Source organism: Budorcas taxicolor, chromosome 3, assembly GCF_023091745.1.
Source record: "Budorcas taxicolor isolate Tak-1 chromosome 3, Takin1.1, whole genome shotgun sequence".
Classification (NCBI taxonomy): domain Eukaryota; kingdom Metazoa; phylum Chordata; class Mammalia; order Artiodactyla; family Bovidae; genus Budorcas; species Budorcas taxicolor.
In genome coordinates, this window is record NC_068912.1 from 83,734,968 (window position 1) to 83,753,550 (window position 18,583).

Below are 18,583 nucleotides of genomic sequence, written 5' to 3' on the forward strand. Positions count from 1 at the left end.
ACTCCAGTACTCTTGCCTGGAAAATCCCATGGACGGAGGAGCCTGGTAGGCTGCAGTCCATGGGGTCGCTTAGAGTTGGACACGACTGAACAACTTCACTTTCACTTTCCACTTTCATGCATTGGAGAAGGAAATGGCAACTCACTCCAGTGTTCTTGCCTTGAGAATCCCAGGGATGGGGGAGCCTGGTGGGCTGCCGCCTATGGGGTCACACAGAGTCGGACACGACTGAAGGGACTTAGCAGCAGCAGCAGCAAGCTCAGATAACGAGATGACACCACCCTTACAGCAGAAAATGAAGAGGAACTACAGAGCCTCTTGATGAAAGGGAAAGAGGAGAGTGAAAAAGCTGGATTACAACGCAACATTCAAAAAACTAAAGTCATGGCATACAGTCGTATCACTTCATGGCAAATAGATGGGGAAACAATGGAAACAGTGTCAGACTTTATTTTGCTGGGCTTCAAAATCACTGCAGATGGTAACTGCAACCATGAAATTAAAAGACGCTTGCACCTTTGAAGAAGAGCTATGACCAACCTAGACAGCATATAAAAAAGTAGAGACATCACTTTGCAGAGACAAAAGTCAGCATAGTCAAAGCTATGGTTTTTCCAGTAGTCATGTACAGATGTGAGAGTTGGACCATAAAAAAAGCTTAGACTCAAAGAATTGATGCCTTTGAACTGTGGTGTTGGAGAAGACTGTTGCAGAAGACTGTTAAAGAGTCCCTTGGGCTGCAAGGAGATCAAACTGATCAATCCTAAAGGAAATCAGTTCTGAATATTCATTGGAAGAACTGATGCTGAAGATGAAGCTCCAATACTTTGGCCACCTGATGTGAAAAACTGACTCATTGGAAAACACCCTGATGCTGGGAAAGACTGAAGGCAGGAGGAGAAGGGGATGCCAGAGGATGAGATGGTCGGATGGCATCACTGACTTGATGGATGTGAGTTTGAGCAAGCTCCAGGAGTTGGTGATGGACAGAGAAGTCTGGCGTGCTGTAGTCCATGGGGTCACAGAGTCAGACACGACAGTGACTGAACTGAACTGAAGCAAAAGGTAATTTATTAGAGGGATATTGGGATCTCACAGAACATAGGCAGGCTATATTATCAGACTTAGACCAAATGAGAATTAAGAGACCTCCAGAGGACAAGGAAGCAGGAAGAAGAATGAAATCACAGCAGGCACCTCTGATCAAGGCCCTGTGACTCCATGAATAAACACCATACATATAAAATCACTCAAATTTATTGCTTTCTGCTCTAAGCCTAAAGCATCATATTGCTCAAACTTAGGTCTCATGTCCACCCACTGGTGACACCTTGGCAGTGAGAGAAAGATCTGGTTCCTTTAGATTCCACCTAGATTTAATAGTTTTACTCTTTCATCATACTACATACATTGTGGGCATGTATGTGTGTTCAGGGGAGGGGCATCTACCAAAGGAAACAGGCATTCTACAGTGAGAGAAGTAAAAATATTGCCCCCAAAAAAGTGTAAAGAAAAAACACCCCTATTATCTCTGTGACCATCACAATTAGTTGTTTCTGAGTGCTAAAAGTGAAATACATATAGTCATAATTCCCACAAGCTGGTATTAAGAAATAGGAGCAATAAAGAACAAAATTTGCAATTCTATTCATGAAATAATAATAATGGCTTTCAAAGATCCTTTACAAGTCAAACAAGAAAGATGGGCTTGCTTGCTAAGCACTTTACCTAACTGACTAAATACAGTTGACTAAATGCACCTGAATTCATGTAAAATTTCTGGTTATTTCAGACAACCTAGCTACAACCACCCTCGAAAGAGGAAAATCTATGGCTACTGTAGATATTCAAAAAGTATGTCTTAGGCTTTCAAGATGATTTCAGAAGTGTAGGACCCAGTGGAATGATAACTGGATGAAATGTACACAACTTCCCAAGGTTACCACAATCTGTCAAAGGGAATAATTTTTCTTATTTGGATACATAAATTCCAATGCTTTTGACAAAAGATCAAAACATAAAACACTCCAATTCCACCTTGCTCTTGAACTAAAAGTGTTATAAATTCTACTTATGAATATAAAATTAATAATTAAAATTACTATTCAAAATTGATAGTACAGAAAACAAGTACTGAAGAAAGAGTCAGGATTTCGGAGCATTTGAGAGACCTATGGATCTATCACACAGGCCAACTAAACAGAGAAACAGAAGAGCCTTGAAACTGCGGGAGAGTCTCCACTCTCTACAACTCCTAACATAGTCCAGTGCTAATGACAGGGCTCTTCCTCAAAGCTCCTTGTCATGTATGCCATGGATGATGTTCTACTGTGCACTTGAAAAGGGGCACTGCATCCTGTAATGATCCATGAGCGTAAGAAAATGCTTATTTACAGAAATCATATCAAATGACATATGCAGCTATGTTCCTTCCTTCTACTCTGAGCTTCACCATCTTTATCTGTGACACTTCCCCATAGGCTACAAAGACCAGGTTAGGCGTGTCTCCTATATGTCCCTACAGTGTCCTGGCACTTACACCGCTGGATAAGGCACCAGACTGTTATACTCTCTGTGTCCATCCTTCGGGCAGAAATGATGTTCTCTGTGTCACTCCACAGCACCAGCACAGGTAGGCACTCTGAAAATACTTATGCAATAAATGCATGAATGTTTCCTTGTAAAAGTCAAACTCATACTTGATCCCACAATCTTTTTTCCCTCCTATTTATCAGAACTCGATATAAAGAAGCAAGAGCACAATAAGGATCTTATTCAAATGGACTTACTTTGACATTTACATTAATTTAGAATCAATATCATCTTTTAGGGACAAGACTAGAGGATAACAGGCCACACCGTATTTTTTAATTATGAAAACAAGACATGTGTTCAATGGATACAGTGAGGTGGGTCCCATGGTGAGTCCACTTTCACTCGGTAGGGCTTGACAGCTAGCACTAAATCTTTCCAAGGGTTTCAGTTTCATGTGGCCTCCTTTAGCCCCAGGAGTTTTTAACACTACACATTTTCCACATGTAATTAAGTAATGGAGAGTGAGTTGTTATACATGACATTTAATTTTCGATAGTGGGGGAAGGTATGACAAGAGCTGCAGGCGAGATCATTAATCTCCTTGGATCCTTGCACTGCCAAATACAGCAATTCATTCTTCATCATGTTAATACACTGCTTCTCCTGTACTGAAATTGCAGTGCTCGTGTAGAGGAGGTTGGATGGAACAGGAAATCTCAGAGTTGCATGTGTGGTACATAGTAAGCACCCAGAGTGTAATATGCACCTAGATGATCTAGAGTAGAATCACTGAGTGCACCACAGCCCAGACGTGGCACAGGGCACAACCACATGATTACAGTATCGCCCAAAACCTAAGAAGGCGGGCAGAAAAGGGCAAAAGTGATCATGTAACTAAGTCGTGTTTGAAGGTGAAAGTGTTAGTCACTCAGTCGTGTCCGAAATCTTTGTGACCCCCACGGACTATAGCCTGCTGAGCTCCTCTGTCCACGGAATTCTCTAGGCAAGAATATTGGAGTGGGTAGCCATTCTCTTATTCAGGAACCCTTCCCGACCCAAGGGTGGAACCCAGGTCTCCTGCATTTGCAGGTGGATTCTTTACCATCTGAGCCTCCAGGGAAGCCCATGTCATGTACACACAGCAGCAACTTGCTCATTTTCCCTGATGACTCACAGACCCACTTTTTGAATTATAGATCAAACAGTATATGAACAAAGGCAAGTGTTACAACAAGGACGTGATTACACAAACGTATATCACTACAGACTAAAAGCCCTAGTTAATTAAAATGTTACCTGTGGCATATTTTCACACCTTCCTGTGATTATTTTACTGCTACTCATTCTCCTAAACCTGTAGCCAGTTCCCATTCTTATCTCCCTTGTCAATAAATTTGAAAAAGAGTTACTCAGGTATAAAAGCCAAAATTTTCTGTATATTGGAAATGCACAGGGAATCAGCAGTTTCAACAAAGGAAGGAAATACTGCCATATAGAAGCAATAATCAAAGGAATATAATTTATAAAGATTGGTTTTTAAAGTAACATTATATAACACAAGGGCTTCTCAGGTGGTACTGGCGGTAATGAACCCGCCTGCCGATGCAGGAGGTGTTAAGAGATGCAGGTTCAGTTCCTGGGTTGGGAAGATCCCCTGGAGAAGGAAAATAGCAACCCACTCCCGTATTCTTGCCTGGAGAATTCCATGGACAGAGAAGCCTGCAGCCATGGGCTACCGTCCGTGGGATCACAAAGAGTCGGACATGACTGAAGTGACTCAGCACACATATAACACAAAGCAAGTTATGCCATTTTAAAGAAAAGTATAATTGCATCTGTTGTACTGAGATGATTTAAGTGCTAACCTCTTGAAACTTGGTAACAAATCAGTACTTAAGTGTTTCAGGATTTGGTTCCAAAATAGGCAAAACTTATTCTTGTAACAATAGTCTGAAGGAGGTAATACATAGGCAGAGGTTGAAAGATGTGTCTAAATGAGGCATGAACTAGTCAATCAGCCCAAAGAAGCAAGGGTGCCATATTGCTTAGCACATAAATGCACAGGTTACCACACATGAATAGGACACCAATCTACCAAGCTACCCCTATTAGTGATGTCCGCAGCTAATGAACAACAAAATTTTTTCATTTAGATTTTCTTTCTTAACTCCTTAAGTGCTTTGAATTCTGGCCCTATTTAATATTACTTAGTAAAATTTACTATATTATATTGACATGAGGATTCATTCATGTTAATTAGGTTTCTCTTTGTACATTCCTCAATTAATAAGCATTCTACTCCTTGTTAGAATATCAGGTCATCATTAAAAATAGAAGACAACAGAGAAGCAGCAGCAGCAGCAGTCTAGCAACAGCAGACAGGAAACTAAAAAGGACATTTTAGGTAGGCTGTGTCCTCATCTCTTATTCTAACATTTACTAGAAATGGTTGTATATAATGTCTGTAGCTATGTCTTCCAGTGCTTAACCATTATGATGTTAATTAGAGCATTCTTAAACTGTGAATGTGATTCACTCAAAAAATAGTCAAGATTCTGGAATTAAACCATGTATATATGAGAAGTGGTTCTTTTTTTCCCTCCTCTTTCTTTCACCCTAATTACTACTTTCCTTCTCTTTTACCTCATCCTGCCCCCCTCCCACATTTTTTGCCATCATCACCACCATCTTCATCTCTATACCAGCCATATATGTTGAGCCCATATTTCCAGGCAATTTACATGTACTAATACATTAGACAATTTATGAAATAGCTCAGGAAACTGACCAAGCTCAAACAGCTGTGGTATCATGAGTGAATTTCAAGCCCAGGCTGAGTGAATTGATGGTTTCTTTTTATAATCACTAAGGCTGAGAGTTCAGTTTTGCTTTAGAAAAGAACTGATCACTTTAGATAAGAGTTCTTAGTCAAATGATTAGTTCCTTCCCTATAGAAACTGAATCATTAATTAATTAATAAAGCGCTGGCATGCAAATTACTAGATATGTATCTATTGCATCAAACAAAAGCTATGAGCAGAGGAACATCTTTCTTGCTTCAATTCAAGCTCCTTTTCCTTTAGACAGTCTAAAAGTAGATACAACAATAGATTGTTCAGAATCATGCCCATGTTATTTTTCTCCTTACAAAAGAAGATACAGAAAATCTTCTTAAGCTGGGGAGAGGGACTAAACTATAAGGAGTTTTATAAAACTAACTTACTATGATTGGTGCATTTGGAGAATATATGATCTGGATTGCTCAGTAAGAGTTGAAAGGAAATTTTATTCTATAAAGCTTTCTGAAGCCCCACTATGTGCTAGACACAGTAATTTAATGACCATGCAAGAAAGGTTCATAATTAGGTGATGTATTCTGATTGTACCTGATGATGTATTCTGATTGATATTTGTAAACTGCTTAAAATCATGTCTAGTACATAAGTATTCAGCAGCATCCTCAATCACGCTTACACCATTAACTGCTGAGCAAATTTTTTGCTTGATGCTAATCCCTTCTGAACAGTCCAAAACTGAAACTACCAGACACTAAATTAATGGGACTTTATTACTATTATTAAAATTTTACTCAGCTTTCTCTTCTGTCTTCTAAATAACTTCAAATCATTTAATCTTTCTTTCTTGAAGCAGGGAGTTCTATTTTCCAACTACTTAATTGCATTAAATGATTTCCTTTGGATCCTATTCAATTCTCTTTTTGCTCCCTTTAAAATGGGATGAGTCAGCATGAGTATAAAGGCCCCATAGATGACAAAGACATAACAATAATGTTAATCAGTAATAACATCCGTTGTGGCGGTGGCCACAAAGTGCCAAGCCCTGATGTGCAGACACTCTTGAATGCGACGTAACATCTCATGTGATCCTCACACAGCTTTAAACCAAGTTTTCAAGCTTAAATGGCTTCAACTCTTTACTTGTATGGACTTCTATTGATGGACACTTTAAATTTTTGAGTCGCTGACCTTTTCTCAAGTCTGTTCATGTTTTCATCATCTAACTAAATTTGTAGCGTCTAGCAATAGGAAGGGTAAAGGGACTGGTGTCTAACAGAATTTAAAGGTTAGTAAACCAAAGGAGACTGTCATTACACAAATGGGGAGGAGGAAGGTTTCTCCCCTTAGATACAAGAGCAACAAACCCTGGAAATCCAGAAAGTGCTAATGAACAGGATAAAAGGTCATTGCTGCTCCTGCTAAGGTGCTTCAGTTGTGTCCAACTCTGTGCAACCCCATAGATGGCAGCCCACCAGGCTCCGCTGTCCCTGGGATTCTCCAGGCAAGAACACTGGAGTGGGTTGCCATTTCCTTCTCCAATGCATGAAAGTGAAGAGTGAAAGTGAAATCGCTCAGTCGTGTCCAACTCTTCATGACCCCATGGACTGCAGCCTACCAGGCTCCTCCATTCATGGGATTTTCCAGGCAAGAGTACTGGAGTGGGGTGCCATTAATGAAGGACTTTTTCAGGAGCAAAGCAGCTATGCCTGTGAGGCTGAAGTGATGGCATGGAAGGAATCTTTCAATCATCTACACTAGTGTCCAAAACTGGGAATAAACAACCTCTTAATCCCAGCTGTCTCCTGGGAACAGATGGGTCTTACTAAAAAGTAACTACTGAGAAGAGGAAGTGTAATATTAATCATCGCCATCATAAGGACAGGTAGCATTTCTTCAAGCCTTTACTCTCTCATTAACACTGTGTTATTTCTAATTTTCAAAATACCACAATGAATGAGGTAAGTGCTTTATAATCCCCAGTTTATAGATAGTAACTGAGGCCCCAAAGGCAGCGAAACAGAGTGATAGTTAACATACAGTTACATCCTCTAAAAATAATTCGGATTTATCTGTCATTTCAGTAATGGACTCAAACCTCATTCCATGTCTGATGGAGCAATGATGGCTCCCACCAACGAGGGGTCTCAATTCCGACTCACTTACACCAAAAGGGCTCAGTCTGATGGCAGATAAGGTGTGGGCAAATGTGGAGCCCCAAATGGACCACACGACTCCAGACAGTAGAGCTCACATCTTCTCCCCTCTGTATTTCTCAACTGCCCTCTTAACATGAAGCTCCTAAAACTTCCTTGGATTCTTTTTTTTTTTCCTGCCTATTTTTTGATGAAGGCATTAATGAGATAGCAAACGTAGCAAATGTACCAACTGATGGTGATGGGAGGATGACAAGCTAGAATGTTCTATTTTATTTAAAAAGAGGATAATCAGATCAAGAAAGAGTTTTTCAAAATAGAAATACAAATATAAGCCTCAACTACCAGTTCTATCATGTGAACTGTGCATAACAAGAACCCCTCAGAATCAAAGCAATCTACACTTTTCTTGGGCTTCCATGGTGGCTCAGATGGTAAAGAATCTGCCTGCAGTGCAGGAGACCCAGGTTTGATCCCTGCATCGGGAAGATCTCCTGGAAAAGGGAATGGCTACCCACTCTAGTATTCTTGCCTGGAGAATTCTAGTATTCTTGCCTGGAGCAGAGGAACCTGGAAGGTTACGTCCACGGTGTCACAAAGAGTCAGACACAAGACCTAGCGCACATGCTTTTCTTAAAGTGACAATTACAAAAGGAACCGTATTTTTAGAGCACAGTGATAGTTTTAAACAAACAAAAGATAAAATAGTATTACATATTTTATGTATAAGATAAAATAATAACATCTCCAGAAGAGATCTTGAGTTTTAGGAAACCAGACATATCCGTCTTACCTGATGAAAACCAGCTTGACCTTTGGCGGGGCAGTCTTAATAATGGCAGATGCATTTTGGTGACTTCTTCCATATAGAATCTGATTGTTTATCTGTGGTGAAAAAAATAAAATGCACTTGTGAAACTATAATATATATATTTCATGTATATGTATATAAACATATATATGTGTTTATACATATGTATAAATGTATACATGTATATATATAAATGTATACATATGTATAAACATTTGTATGTATACAAATGTATACATATGTATAAATGTATACATGTATGTATATATATACATGTATACAAGTATATGTGCATATACTTGGAATTAAACAATAAAGTTCCTTCATTTTTAAGTGGGTAGATGTAGGACTCTTTAATGCCAAAAATCTTGACACTCTTCATAGTACAGATTCAAAAACTAATTCTAACCAGCTACTAAAATCTCTTAAATTCAGAATTTTTGGCCTTTTGGCTAAACTTGAGAGTAGTAGTTGAGCTAGATGCAAAAACTTTGTGATAGATATTTCATTTCCTACAGCTTTTCCAGACTCCTAAGAAACGCAGAAAACAGACCAAACTGTGGTATTCATCAGAGCTCTGGAGGGCCCATTAAACATGATTCTGTAAACGTGTCAAGGTTATTACATAGCATAAATTGTGTAACTCCAGAGGATGTAAATATTACATTCCCATTTTAAGTCAAATATTAGATCAATTGCACAGAATATTTTACAGGACCCAATGAATGAGACATTTGCTCTTATCCAAGATGAGGTGGGATTTTTAAACTTCACTGAATTCATCTAAATACTATCTGAAAACATTTATATTCTAAATTTCTTCACTCCAGATTTTCCCATTGCTAAGCTAAGATGACAGCTACAATCAATCTTTTATTTTATTTCAACCATTTGATAATAGCTCACACACTTCTGGCTTTTTCTCTCTTGTCTCTTCAATAAGTAGTTGGTGATCTATGTCATACTGTCTCTATTTAACTGAGGCCTTGACACCTTCTACTATTTAAGGGATAGTATAGTATACTATATAAGGGATGGTAAAAAAGGGATTTATGCTTTCTGTAATTAGCATTTAATTAGCCTGTCCTGGATGCCGCTGAACTGTTACATTTGAAGACACTTGGAAAAGGTCTCATTTTTGTTCTAACAGCTGTTGTGATAAAGTATACAGAAATTAACACTTCAAAGGATGGAATGAAGATATAATATTTTTAACTACATAAAATGAAGCTCATCCATCACCTCAAAGTGGTAAAGCTGGGATTCATATGAAAGGCTGTTACAAAGACTAAACTTGAACCACTGCTTCATTATGTCTCTCATTTTGTCAGCTTTTATTCTTCACCAAGATAATCAGCTTCCCAGAAAACTACTGATCACACTGTCATTTCTCTGTGTCTCAGTTTCTTCTTTAAAACAAATCTAAGCATCTATTACATAAAAATATTGTGAGAATTAAATGAGATAATGTCTTTAAATTTTATTTACAGTAATCTTGGAGTGAAAAAGTTGGCTTAAAGCTCAACATTCAGAAAATGAAGATCATGGCATCTGGTTCCATCACTTCATGGAAAATAGATGGGGAAACAGTGGAAACAATGAGAGACTTTATTTGGGGGGGCTCCAAAATCACTCCAGATGGTGATGGCAGCCATGAAATTTAAAGAGGCTTACTGCTTGGAAGGAAAGCTATGACCAACCTAGACAGCATATTAAAAAGCAGAGACATTACTTTGCCAACAAAGGTCCATCTAGTCAAGGCTATGGTTTTTCCAGTAGTCATGTATGGATGTGAGAGTTGGACTATAAAGAAAGCTGAGCGCTGAAAATTGATGCTCTTGAACTGTGGTGTTGGAGAAGACTCTTGTGAGTCTCTTGGGCTGCAAGGAGATCCAGTCAGTCAGTTCTAAAGGAAATCAGTCCTGAATATTCATTGGAAGGACTGATGCTAAAGCTGAAACTTCAACACTTTGGCCACCTGATGCAAAGAGCTGACTCATTTGAAAAGACCCAGATGGTGGGAAAGATTGAGGGCAGGAGGAGAAGGGGACGACAGAGGATGAGATGGCTGGATGGCATCACCAACTCAATGGACATGAGTTTCGGTAGGCTCTGGGAGTTGGTGTTGGTCAGGGAGGCCTGGCATGCTGCAGCTCACGGGATCACAAAAAGTCAGACACAACTGCATGACTGAACTGAACTGATATCCAAAGAGTTTTTAACTTTTAAGCATTAAAACTACTCACCTTTTCTGTTAAAGTGAAAGTTGCTCAGTAGTGTCCTACTCTTTGCAACCCTGTGGAGTATACAGTCCAACCCAGGCATCAAACCCAGGTGTCCCACATTGTAGTCAGATTCTTTACCAGCTGAGCCACAGGGGAAGCCCAAGAATACTGGAGTGGGTAGCCTATCCCTTCTCAAGCGGATCTTCCTGACCCAGGAATCAAACCAGGGTATCCTGTACTACAGGTGGATTCTTTACCAACTGAGCTACCAGGGATTAAGGTTTCTGTCTTTTTCATATGTCATATCTTTAAAAATACCCAAACTCTGTATGGTACTCTGATGATGGATACATGCCATCACGGTGACTTAGTGGTAAAGAATTTGTCTGCCAACGCTGGAAATACAGGAGATATAGGTTTGATCCCCAGGTCAGGAAGATCCCTGAAGGAGGAAATGGCTACGCACTCTAGTATTCTTGCCAGGATAATCCAATGGAGAGAGGAGCCTGGTGGGCAACAGTCTACAGGATTAAAGAGAGTAGGACACAACTGAATGACTGAGCACGCAGCATATAGAACATACAGGGGCTTCCCTGGTGGCTCCGTGGTAAAGAATCCGCTTGTCAATGCAGGAGCCTCAAGTTTGATCCCTGGTTCAGGAAGATCCCCTGGAGAAGGAAATGGCAACCCGCTCCAATATTCTTGCCTGGGAAATCCCACGGACAGAGGAGCCTGGCGAGCTATTGTCCATGGGGGTCACAAAAGAGTTGGACGTGACTTAGCAACCAAACAACAACAACATAGAATGTACAATGCCCAGAGTGAGCGCTAATGTAAACTATGAACTCTGAGTGATAACAACGGGTCAATGTAGGTTCATCAATTGTAATGTATGCACCACTCCAGAAGGGGATATTGATAATGAGGGAAGCTGTGCATGTGTGGGGGAAAGGGTTACACAGGACATCTCTTTAATCTTCCTCTCAATTTGTCTGCTCTGAAAAAATAAAAAATAAAAAATTCTTGAGTGCCCACCATCCATATAATATATTTTCTCCTAATACTTTCATGGTTTTATTTTTCTTATATTTACATCTTCTTACCTAACTTAGCTATTAGAAAAATAAATAAGTCATGTAGTCATTAAGAGTAATGTGAAAAAGCATGGTTAATGACATTAAAAAATATCCAAAATATATTAAGTGACAAAGCCTGGCTACAACATAGTATGTCTAGTATGATCATCTTTTTTGCCAACTATATTTCTTAATCTCTTTAATGGATAGTGAACTGAAAATAAGAAAGTTTAAATCACAATTTTAAATTGAGATGATGCATGGAATACGCTTGACCAGTGCCTGGCACTCTTCCCCACTGTGTCTGTAGTCTGCTTTCAGAAAGTGTTTCCTAAACCACGACCTATGCATCATTCCTGTCTTTGAACTCTGTGGCCTGCGTGTGTGCTCAGTTGCTAAGTCATATCCAACTTTTTGTGGCCCCGTGGACTGTAGCCCACCAGGCTCCTCTGTCCATGAGATTTCCCAGCGAGAATATTGGTATGGGTTGCCATTTCCTTCTCCAAGGGATCTTCAAGACCCAGGGAGTGAACTTGTGCCTCCTGCATTGGCAGGCAGGTCCCTTTACCACCGAGCCACCAGAGAAGCCCAAATTCTATGGCACTAGGTTTAAAAAAGTTTCTCTTTTTTCACTTGTACTGCACCCACATGGTAAAGCCAGCCACTGTCAGGTAGAGAGCATCAGCGCAGGCACACGACAGTAACTGAGGGTAAGAACCTGCAACCTCCTCTATGTATTCCCCAGCTTTCACACATAGCTTGCATACAGTGGTGGCTCAACGAGGAGGCACTGAATCACAGATCCCTGAGTAAAAGGAACACTTCCATTACTCAACTGCTAGTATGCTGTCTCTGAGGTGGGCTCTAACCTTCAACACAATTGACGTTTAAAAAAAAAAAGTTGTGTTTTTTTTTTTAATTAGCAAAAACTTGAGCAAATAGAAAATTGAGCTGTTTCATGTTTATGGATATGCCCTTTTTTTTTTAGTTGCGATTCTCCATTTTGATAGAATAGAACTCATGGCACTATTATTCTAAGAAGGAAAAATCACAGCCCAAACGAAGGAACCAAGTCATTAATTTTAATTTACCTAAGCGTAAATCTGAAGTTGTATGTCTTTCATGGTGCTGTTTCTGAATATTCAGAGGCCCTGGCAGTAGAACAGCAAGGCAGCTTGCTTGCTGGCGATGTTTTTCCAGTGCCAGCAACTGTGGCATTTACTGCTAAGCCAGCTGCTCTCTGCCAATGTTCAGAGACCTCTGGAGAGACTCTGCTACTGAGTGGAAAATGGAACAGAATGGGAAACTGAAGATAGAGTGAAACTTGATTTTACAGGATTAAATGTAAAAGGAAAATGCAGATAGAGTGAAACTTGATTTTACAGGATTAAATGTAAAAGGAAAATGCAGATCTTTGGATAAAAAAACTCCAAGACAAAGCCTCTTTTCTGGCTTCACAAATTACACATTAGCAGTCCTCTGAGTTTCAGGAGAGGAAGATCTCTTTTGTGTTCTCTAGATCTCATTGTTTAGAAAGCAACTTCACTATGTAAATAAAAGGTATACAGCTTCCAACAACATAAGTGACCTTTATATTTCTTTATTTCTAAGGAAACACATTCCAGAGAAAATTCAGTAAGTAATTAGAAAGAATATGATGCATTTTATGCAAATTAACTTTAGGTTGTCACTTACCCTATTTCTGAGAAGCTGCTGTTTTCTGTTGTTTAAACAATAGATAAAGGGCATCTTCCAAGTATAGCGTAGACAGGAAAGAAAGCGTTTTACACCTCCTGGAAGGTTTTCAGGTTAATTCTAATTATCAATAGCTATCAGTCATTGAGTGCTTACTCTGTGCCAAACACTGCAAAGCTCTTGATGCACAGGTTCGCAGTTAAATCTTAGAAGGGCTGGGTGTTATGTACTTTCACCAGATGATGAAACTGGCATCCAAGAGCTTGATTTAAATATTAGTTGAAAACCCTGTATTCTTAAGGCACACCTAGAGGTCATATCATCTGTATGGTGCACATAAAACTCAGCTGATTTCTAAAGTCATCTTTGTAAAGATATCTATTAAATAAACTCTGCGCTGGACACCTACCATCTTAGGTCCTGGAATTTTGATATACACAAGTTAGAATTGAATCTGCCTGCCAATGCAGGGGATGCAGGTTCAATCCTTGTGTCAGGAAGATCCCCTGGAGGAGGAAATAGCAACCCCCTCCAGTATTGTTACCTGGAGAATCCCACGGACAGAGATTGATGGGATATAGTCCATGGGGGCACAGAGAGTTGGACAAGACAGCAAACATGTGATACAGCACAACACAAGTCAGAATCAAGCATTTTATCACAGTGTATGAAGGTAAGGCCTGGAAACTCTGTTAGGCTTTTGAAATCCCTAACGCAGTATGTAGTTCCGTACATACTGTACGGACTGTACCTTTCTTCTTGTGTAAACAAGCTGCACCCTGAACAGTAGTATATGCTTACTACAACTTTTTCATTACAGAAATGATGATTATAGAAACATTATAATAGAAACATATAACAATTATATAACATTTCATTATAGAAACATTGATCACCTTTTAAACTTTTTTCTAACCCAAGCCAAAGAAAAACAATTAAAATATTTCATCTTTTCAGAATGTAAGTGATCATTCAGATTATCTAGAAATTGGAAAAAATACTATTTTCCATTTATTTCCAGTAAACTAAGAAGTAGAGAAACTAAGTGCTTTCCCAAAGTTTCTCCTTTAAAGAGTGACTCAATGATATATGGAAAGAATAATAAATTATTTGGATATATCTTTATCTTTGATACTATCTAATAATGGTAGGAAGAACTCTCCTTAGTACTGACTTGGAGTACTGACTTCCAACTCCCTCTAAATAATCTATTTATTATGTTAAAATCTGAGATGCACAACTCTTCCATTCAAGGGTAACCATATTTTAAAATCTGGGACAATCCAATTTATACATGTTGTTCCCACTATTTATAGTGTGCCTTCTCTCAAATGTAACCCAATTTGGATGATAAATAGTTTTTCCCACATTCATCCAGCCATGACAATTGGAAGTATATTTTATGCCACTTCATCTTGATTTCCATATTACCAAGTGAGAAAGCCAGACCAGACTGGGGATATAGTAGAGATTTGGGGGGTTGCTGCCAGCACACAACTACTTTTCTTTAGAAGGGATGGTCATTCAAACCTTCCCATCACAAACACCATCCATCATGATTGACAGTCAAGTTAGTACCGCTTGTCATGCCACTCCAGGCTAAAACTGGGAGACATATGACACAGGCCAGGACCATCATGATTCTCTCCTCTGAGAGGTGTTTAAACTAAGGCTAAACCACATGCAGCAATTCTCTACTTCTCTTTTAGCCTCATGTAGCCATAATATGCCACATGGATAAAGGGATAGGAAAAGCCACCACCTTCTAAGGCCACCAGCCATCCTAATCTTCAGGTTCTAGGAGGGACACACATATCATTCCAATAAATTCCCCTTCTTTGAGTTAAATTGCCTTGAGCTAATTTCTGTTCTTTACCAATGAAAAGTCTCTACCAATACACTATCAGGGACTTCTAATTTATAAACATTAATTTATACCTCCAAGTGTGACTCTATCTCCTAGTCTTAAACTCTTTCAGACACACAGTAATTTACCTTGGCATTCAGAAGGGGAAAAAAGGACAAAGGAAAAAGGCTTTCTGTACAAATGAGATTTTCATACTCTTGACCTATAATTCTGTTTTTTCCATCTGTGTTTGTTTCCTAATTACTGGGTGTGTGCATGTTCAATCATTCAGTCATGTCCAACTCTTTGTGACCCCATGGGCTACGTATAGCCCACCAGACTCCTCTGAACATGAAACTTTCTAGGCAAGAATACTGGAACAGGTTGCCATTCCTATTCCAGGGGATCTTCCTCACCCAGGGATTGAACCCACGTCTCCTGTGTCTTCTGCATTGGGAGGCAGGTTCTTTACCACCGCATCCCCTGGGAAGCCCTCTGACTACTGACAAAAGGCCTTTCTGAAATCCTCCATAGGGTCAGTAACTTCTCTCTCAGTTCCATTATCCTTGGTCCCAGAATGACGCAAATATTTTATCATAGCTCATCTTCCAAGGTTCTGAACTTCCAGCTGAATGAAATGGCATTCAGGAACAACTTAACAACAGTTCTAGATACTGAAAACAATAGCCCCAAATAAGAAACATCTGTATTTGTAAAACTTATAAATAGCATAAAAAGCCTGAACAAACTTCTTTTTGGCCAACAAGGATATAATAGGTTTTCATTTTGATCCATATTTCCGAAACATCATGAGCTGGTTTCTGCTACTATAGCTGAGCCGGGGGAGGGGGTGGTCAAGGGGGAAGAGGGGTGGTGGTGAACAAAAAACAATGATTTAAGCTAAACTCTATTTAGATGCTAGAGATGGAATACTTAATTGCAATATTTTATGTGTAGCTTATAGAAGAAGTAGAATTAGGGTTAATCCAGAAACAATTCAGCAAAAATAAACAGAAATCCTTTTGTTATACTACATAAATTTTCACTTTAGTGGTCCTTAATGACATTTGTTTTAATAAAATTATTCAAAAATATCATGAAGAGATAGGTTTCAATTACTCAATTTTCCATAATTAAATTGAACATGAATATAAATTTATACTGGAGAGTAAGTAGCTCAATTAAGTCTATTCAAAAATGTACCAAATTGGAAGTAAAAGCTAATTAGCTTTGATTTCTAAGCTTAGATTAGAAATATTAATTATACAAAAATTAAAATTTCGTTCAAGCAACAGGTTTGCCTGAGGTTTGAATATCATGTTAAAATAGACTCAACAACACACCCTTTACCCATGCTTTTATTAAGTAGTATGATTTATTAATAAATTATTATTAAAAATTGAGTTATAAGTCAAGTAACTGAAATTGCTGATGAAATCTGAGAGTCCTCCCTAACTCACTTATAAATATATTCTAGACTTTACATTTGCAAACATTATCTATAGGTTAATAAACACTCTTATTGACTTTAACATAGATGTAGAAAACAAACAAATCCTAAGTGTTCATAACTTGATGGATCTTCTTATGGTTTAATTTTTGATCTAGCACTTCCACCTGTAAGAATTTATTCCCAAAAGATTGAAGACAAAGGTGTCAAAATACTTATCATGGCTATAACTTATAATAGGAAAAACTAGACATTCATCAATAAAAGGTTTATTACATTTGTCTTCATACATCAATAAATGGAAAACTGTTGTCATTAAAAGGAGGTAAAGGAGAATGATACAGATCTAAATCCATTGCCATATAAGGCTAACATTATAAAGTGAACATGACCAAACACAATGTAACCTATTTGTCACGTTATTTTTGTTCATGTAAAAATTTCCATCCGGGTCTAAAGAAAGCTCTGTAAGGATCTCAACTGTCAATGATGATGGTATCTTTGACTGGTGGGATTTAAGGTGATAGCCAGTGTTTTCATATTGATATTTTATAACTACTTTGTAACAATACCACTTATAAGTGCTCACAACATACAAAGCACATACACTACACATGCATATACACACGTACACACATGCCTTAGATACCTTCTTTCACACAAATCAGTAGAGAAATGCATTACTACCTCATTTTACAGATGGAGAAATTGAGACTTACTGAGCTTTAGGAACTTGACCACAGTATTTAGAGCCAAATCTGTCTGAGTCCAAAAGCCTGTCCTATTAATAATTAGAAACCACTCCTAAAAGTATGGAGATAGGGGGTAAAAGTCACAGGATAAGCAACTTTTCCTGCCTATTTTTTTAAACTTTTGATTTTGTATTGGGATATAGCCGATTGATTAACAATGCTGTGATAGTTTCAAGTGAACAGTGAAGGGACTCAGCCATATATATACATGTATCCATTCTCCCCCAAACTCCCTTCCCATCCAGGCTGCCACATAACATTGAGCAGAGTTCCATGTGCTATACAGTTGTTTTTTTTTTTAATCCTAAGAAATTTTAAATCCAATTAACAGGGTCTCAAAAAATAGAAATTCCAGACCAAGAAATATTCCAATAAAAGTATAATAGATATGTGTCATACCTATCAATTTATTCACTTATTCAACAGTCATTGTGCAAGTGATGAGGAAACAGGAATTTTCATTACCATCATCACCACAGCTGCCATGTACTGAACGTGAAGTATATTCTAGATACCCATTCTCTGAAAGTTACTTTACTGGAATTGCTTTTACTCGGTCAGATATGGTTCTTGCACACATACACCTGGTACTCTAGTAAGTGACAGGGTCTTGGACACAAATAAATGCATTGCCATGTGATGGATGCAGATGTAAAGCAAGAGATGATCATCTCTCCTTGCAGGTGGGTAGGTGGGTCTTGTGGAATCCTAGCAGGCCTAGGGTGAACTGAGGGGCACTAAGAACACCAGGACTGCGGAAAAGCTATTCCTGTATATGAAAAGATACGCAGGTAGGAAACTGTAGGTCTCTTCCTAGGAACCATGCATATAGCTTTGGGGGTGGGGTATAGACTAACAGAATAGAGGTAACCAAGTCCTGTTCAAACAAGACTTTATACAATATTTTCCCCTTCCCAAAATCTTGGTCACTAGCCCCCATGAAAAACCATCCTCATTTTCCAAATCACTGCTTTCAATTTTGCAGATGGGAGAACTGAAGGGAAGAAAGGGGAAGCGAGGCAAGAATGGAACAGGGATGATGACAGCCACCCACGTGGAAACACAGTTTCACTGGAATGAAACAGTATTTCTGAATAAATTTCACATTGATTTCTTTTCCTCAAAAGACAAAATAATACAGGTCAAGCTCTAACAACTTAATAGTTTGAGCCAAGGAACAGGTTTTAAGGACTAAGTTTTATGAACACAGTGCTGAAACAAGGTCTTTCGTGACTTCATTTA

General features: G+C 38.7%; 1 protein-coding gene across 1 annotated transcript in view; it reads right to left on the reverse strand.

The window, feature by feature from the left end:
- The window catches only part of PATJ (PATJ crumbs cell polarity complex component), a 371,645-nt gene that overhangs the window by 135,824 nt on the left and 217,238 nt on the right, over nucleotides 1-18,583 (reverse strand). The window contains exon 28 of the mRNA XM_052636620.1: nucleotides 8,280-8,371. Within this exon, the coding sequence (XP_052492580.1) occupies nucleotides 8,280-8,371 (92 nt within the window). The remainder of the gene's footprint in view (nucleotides 1-8,279; nucleotides 8,372-18,583) is intronic.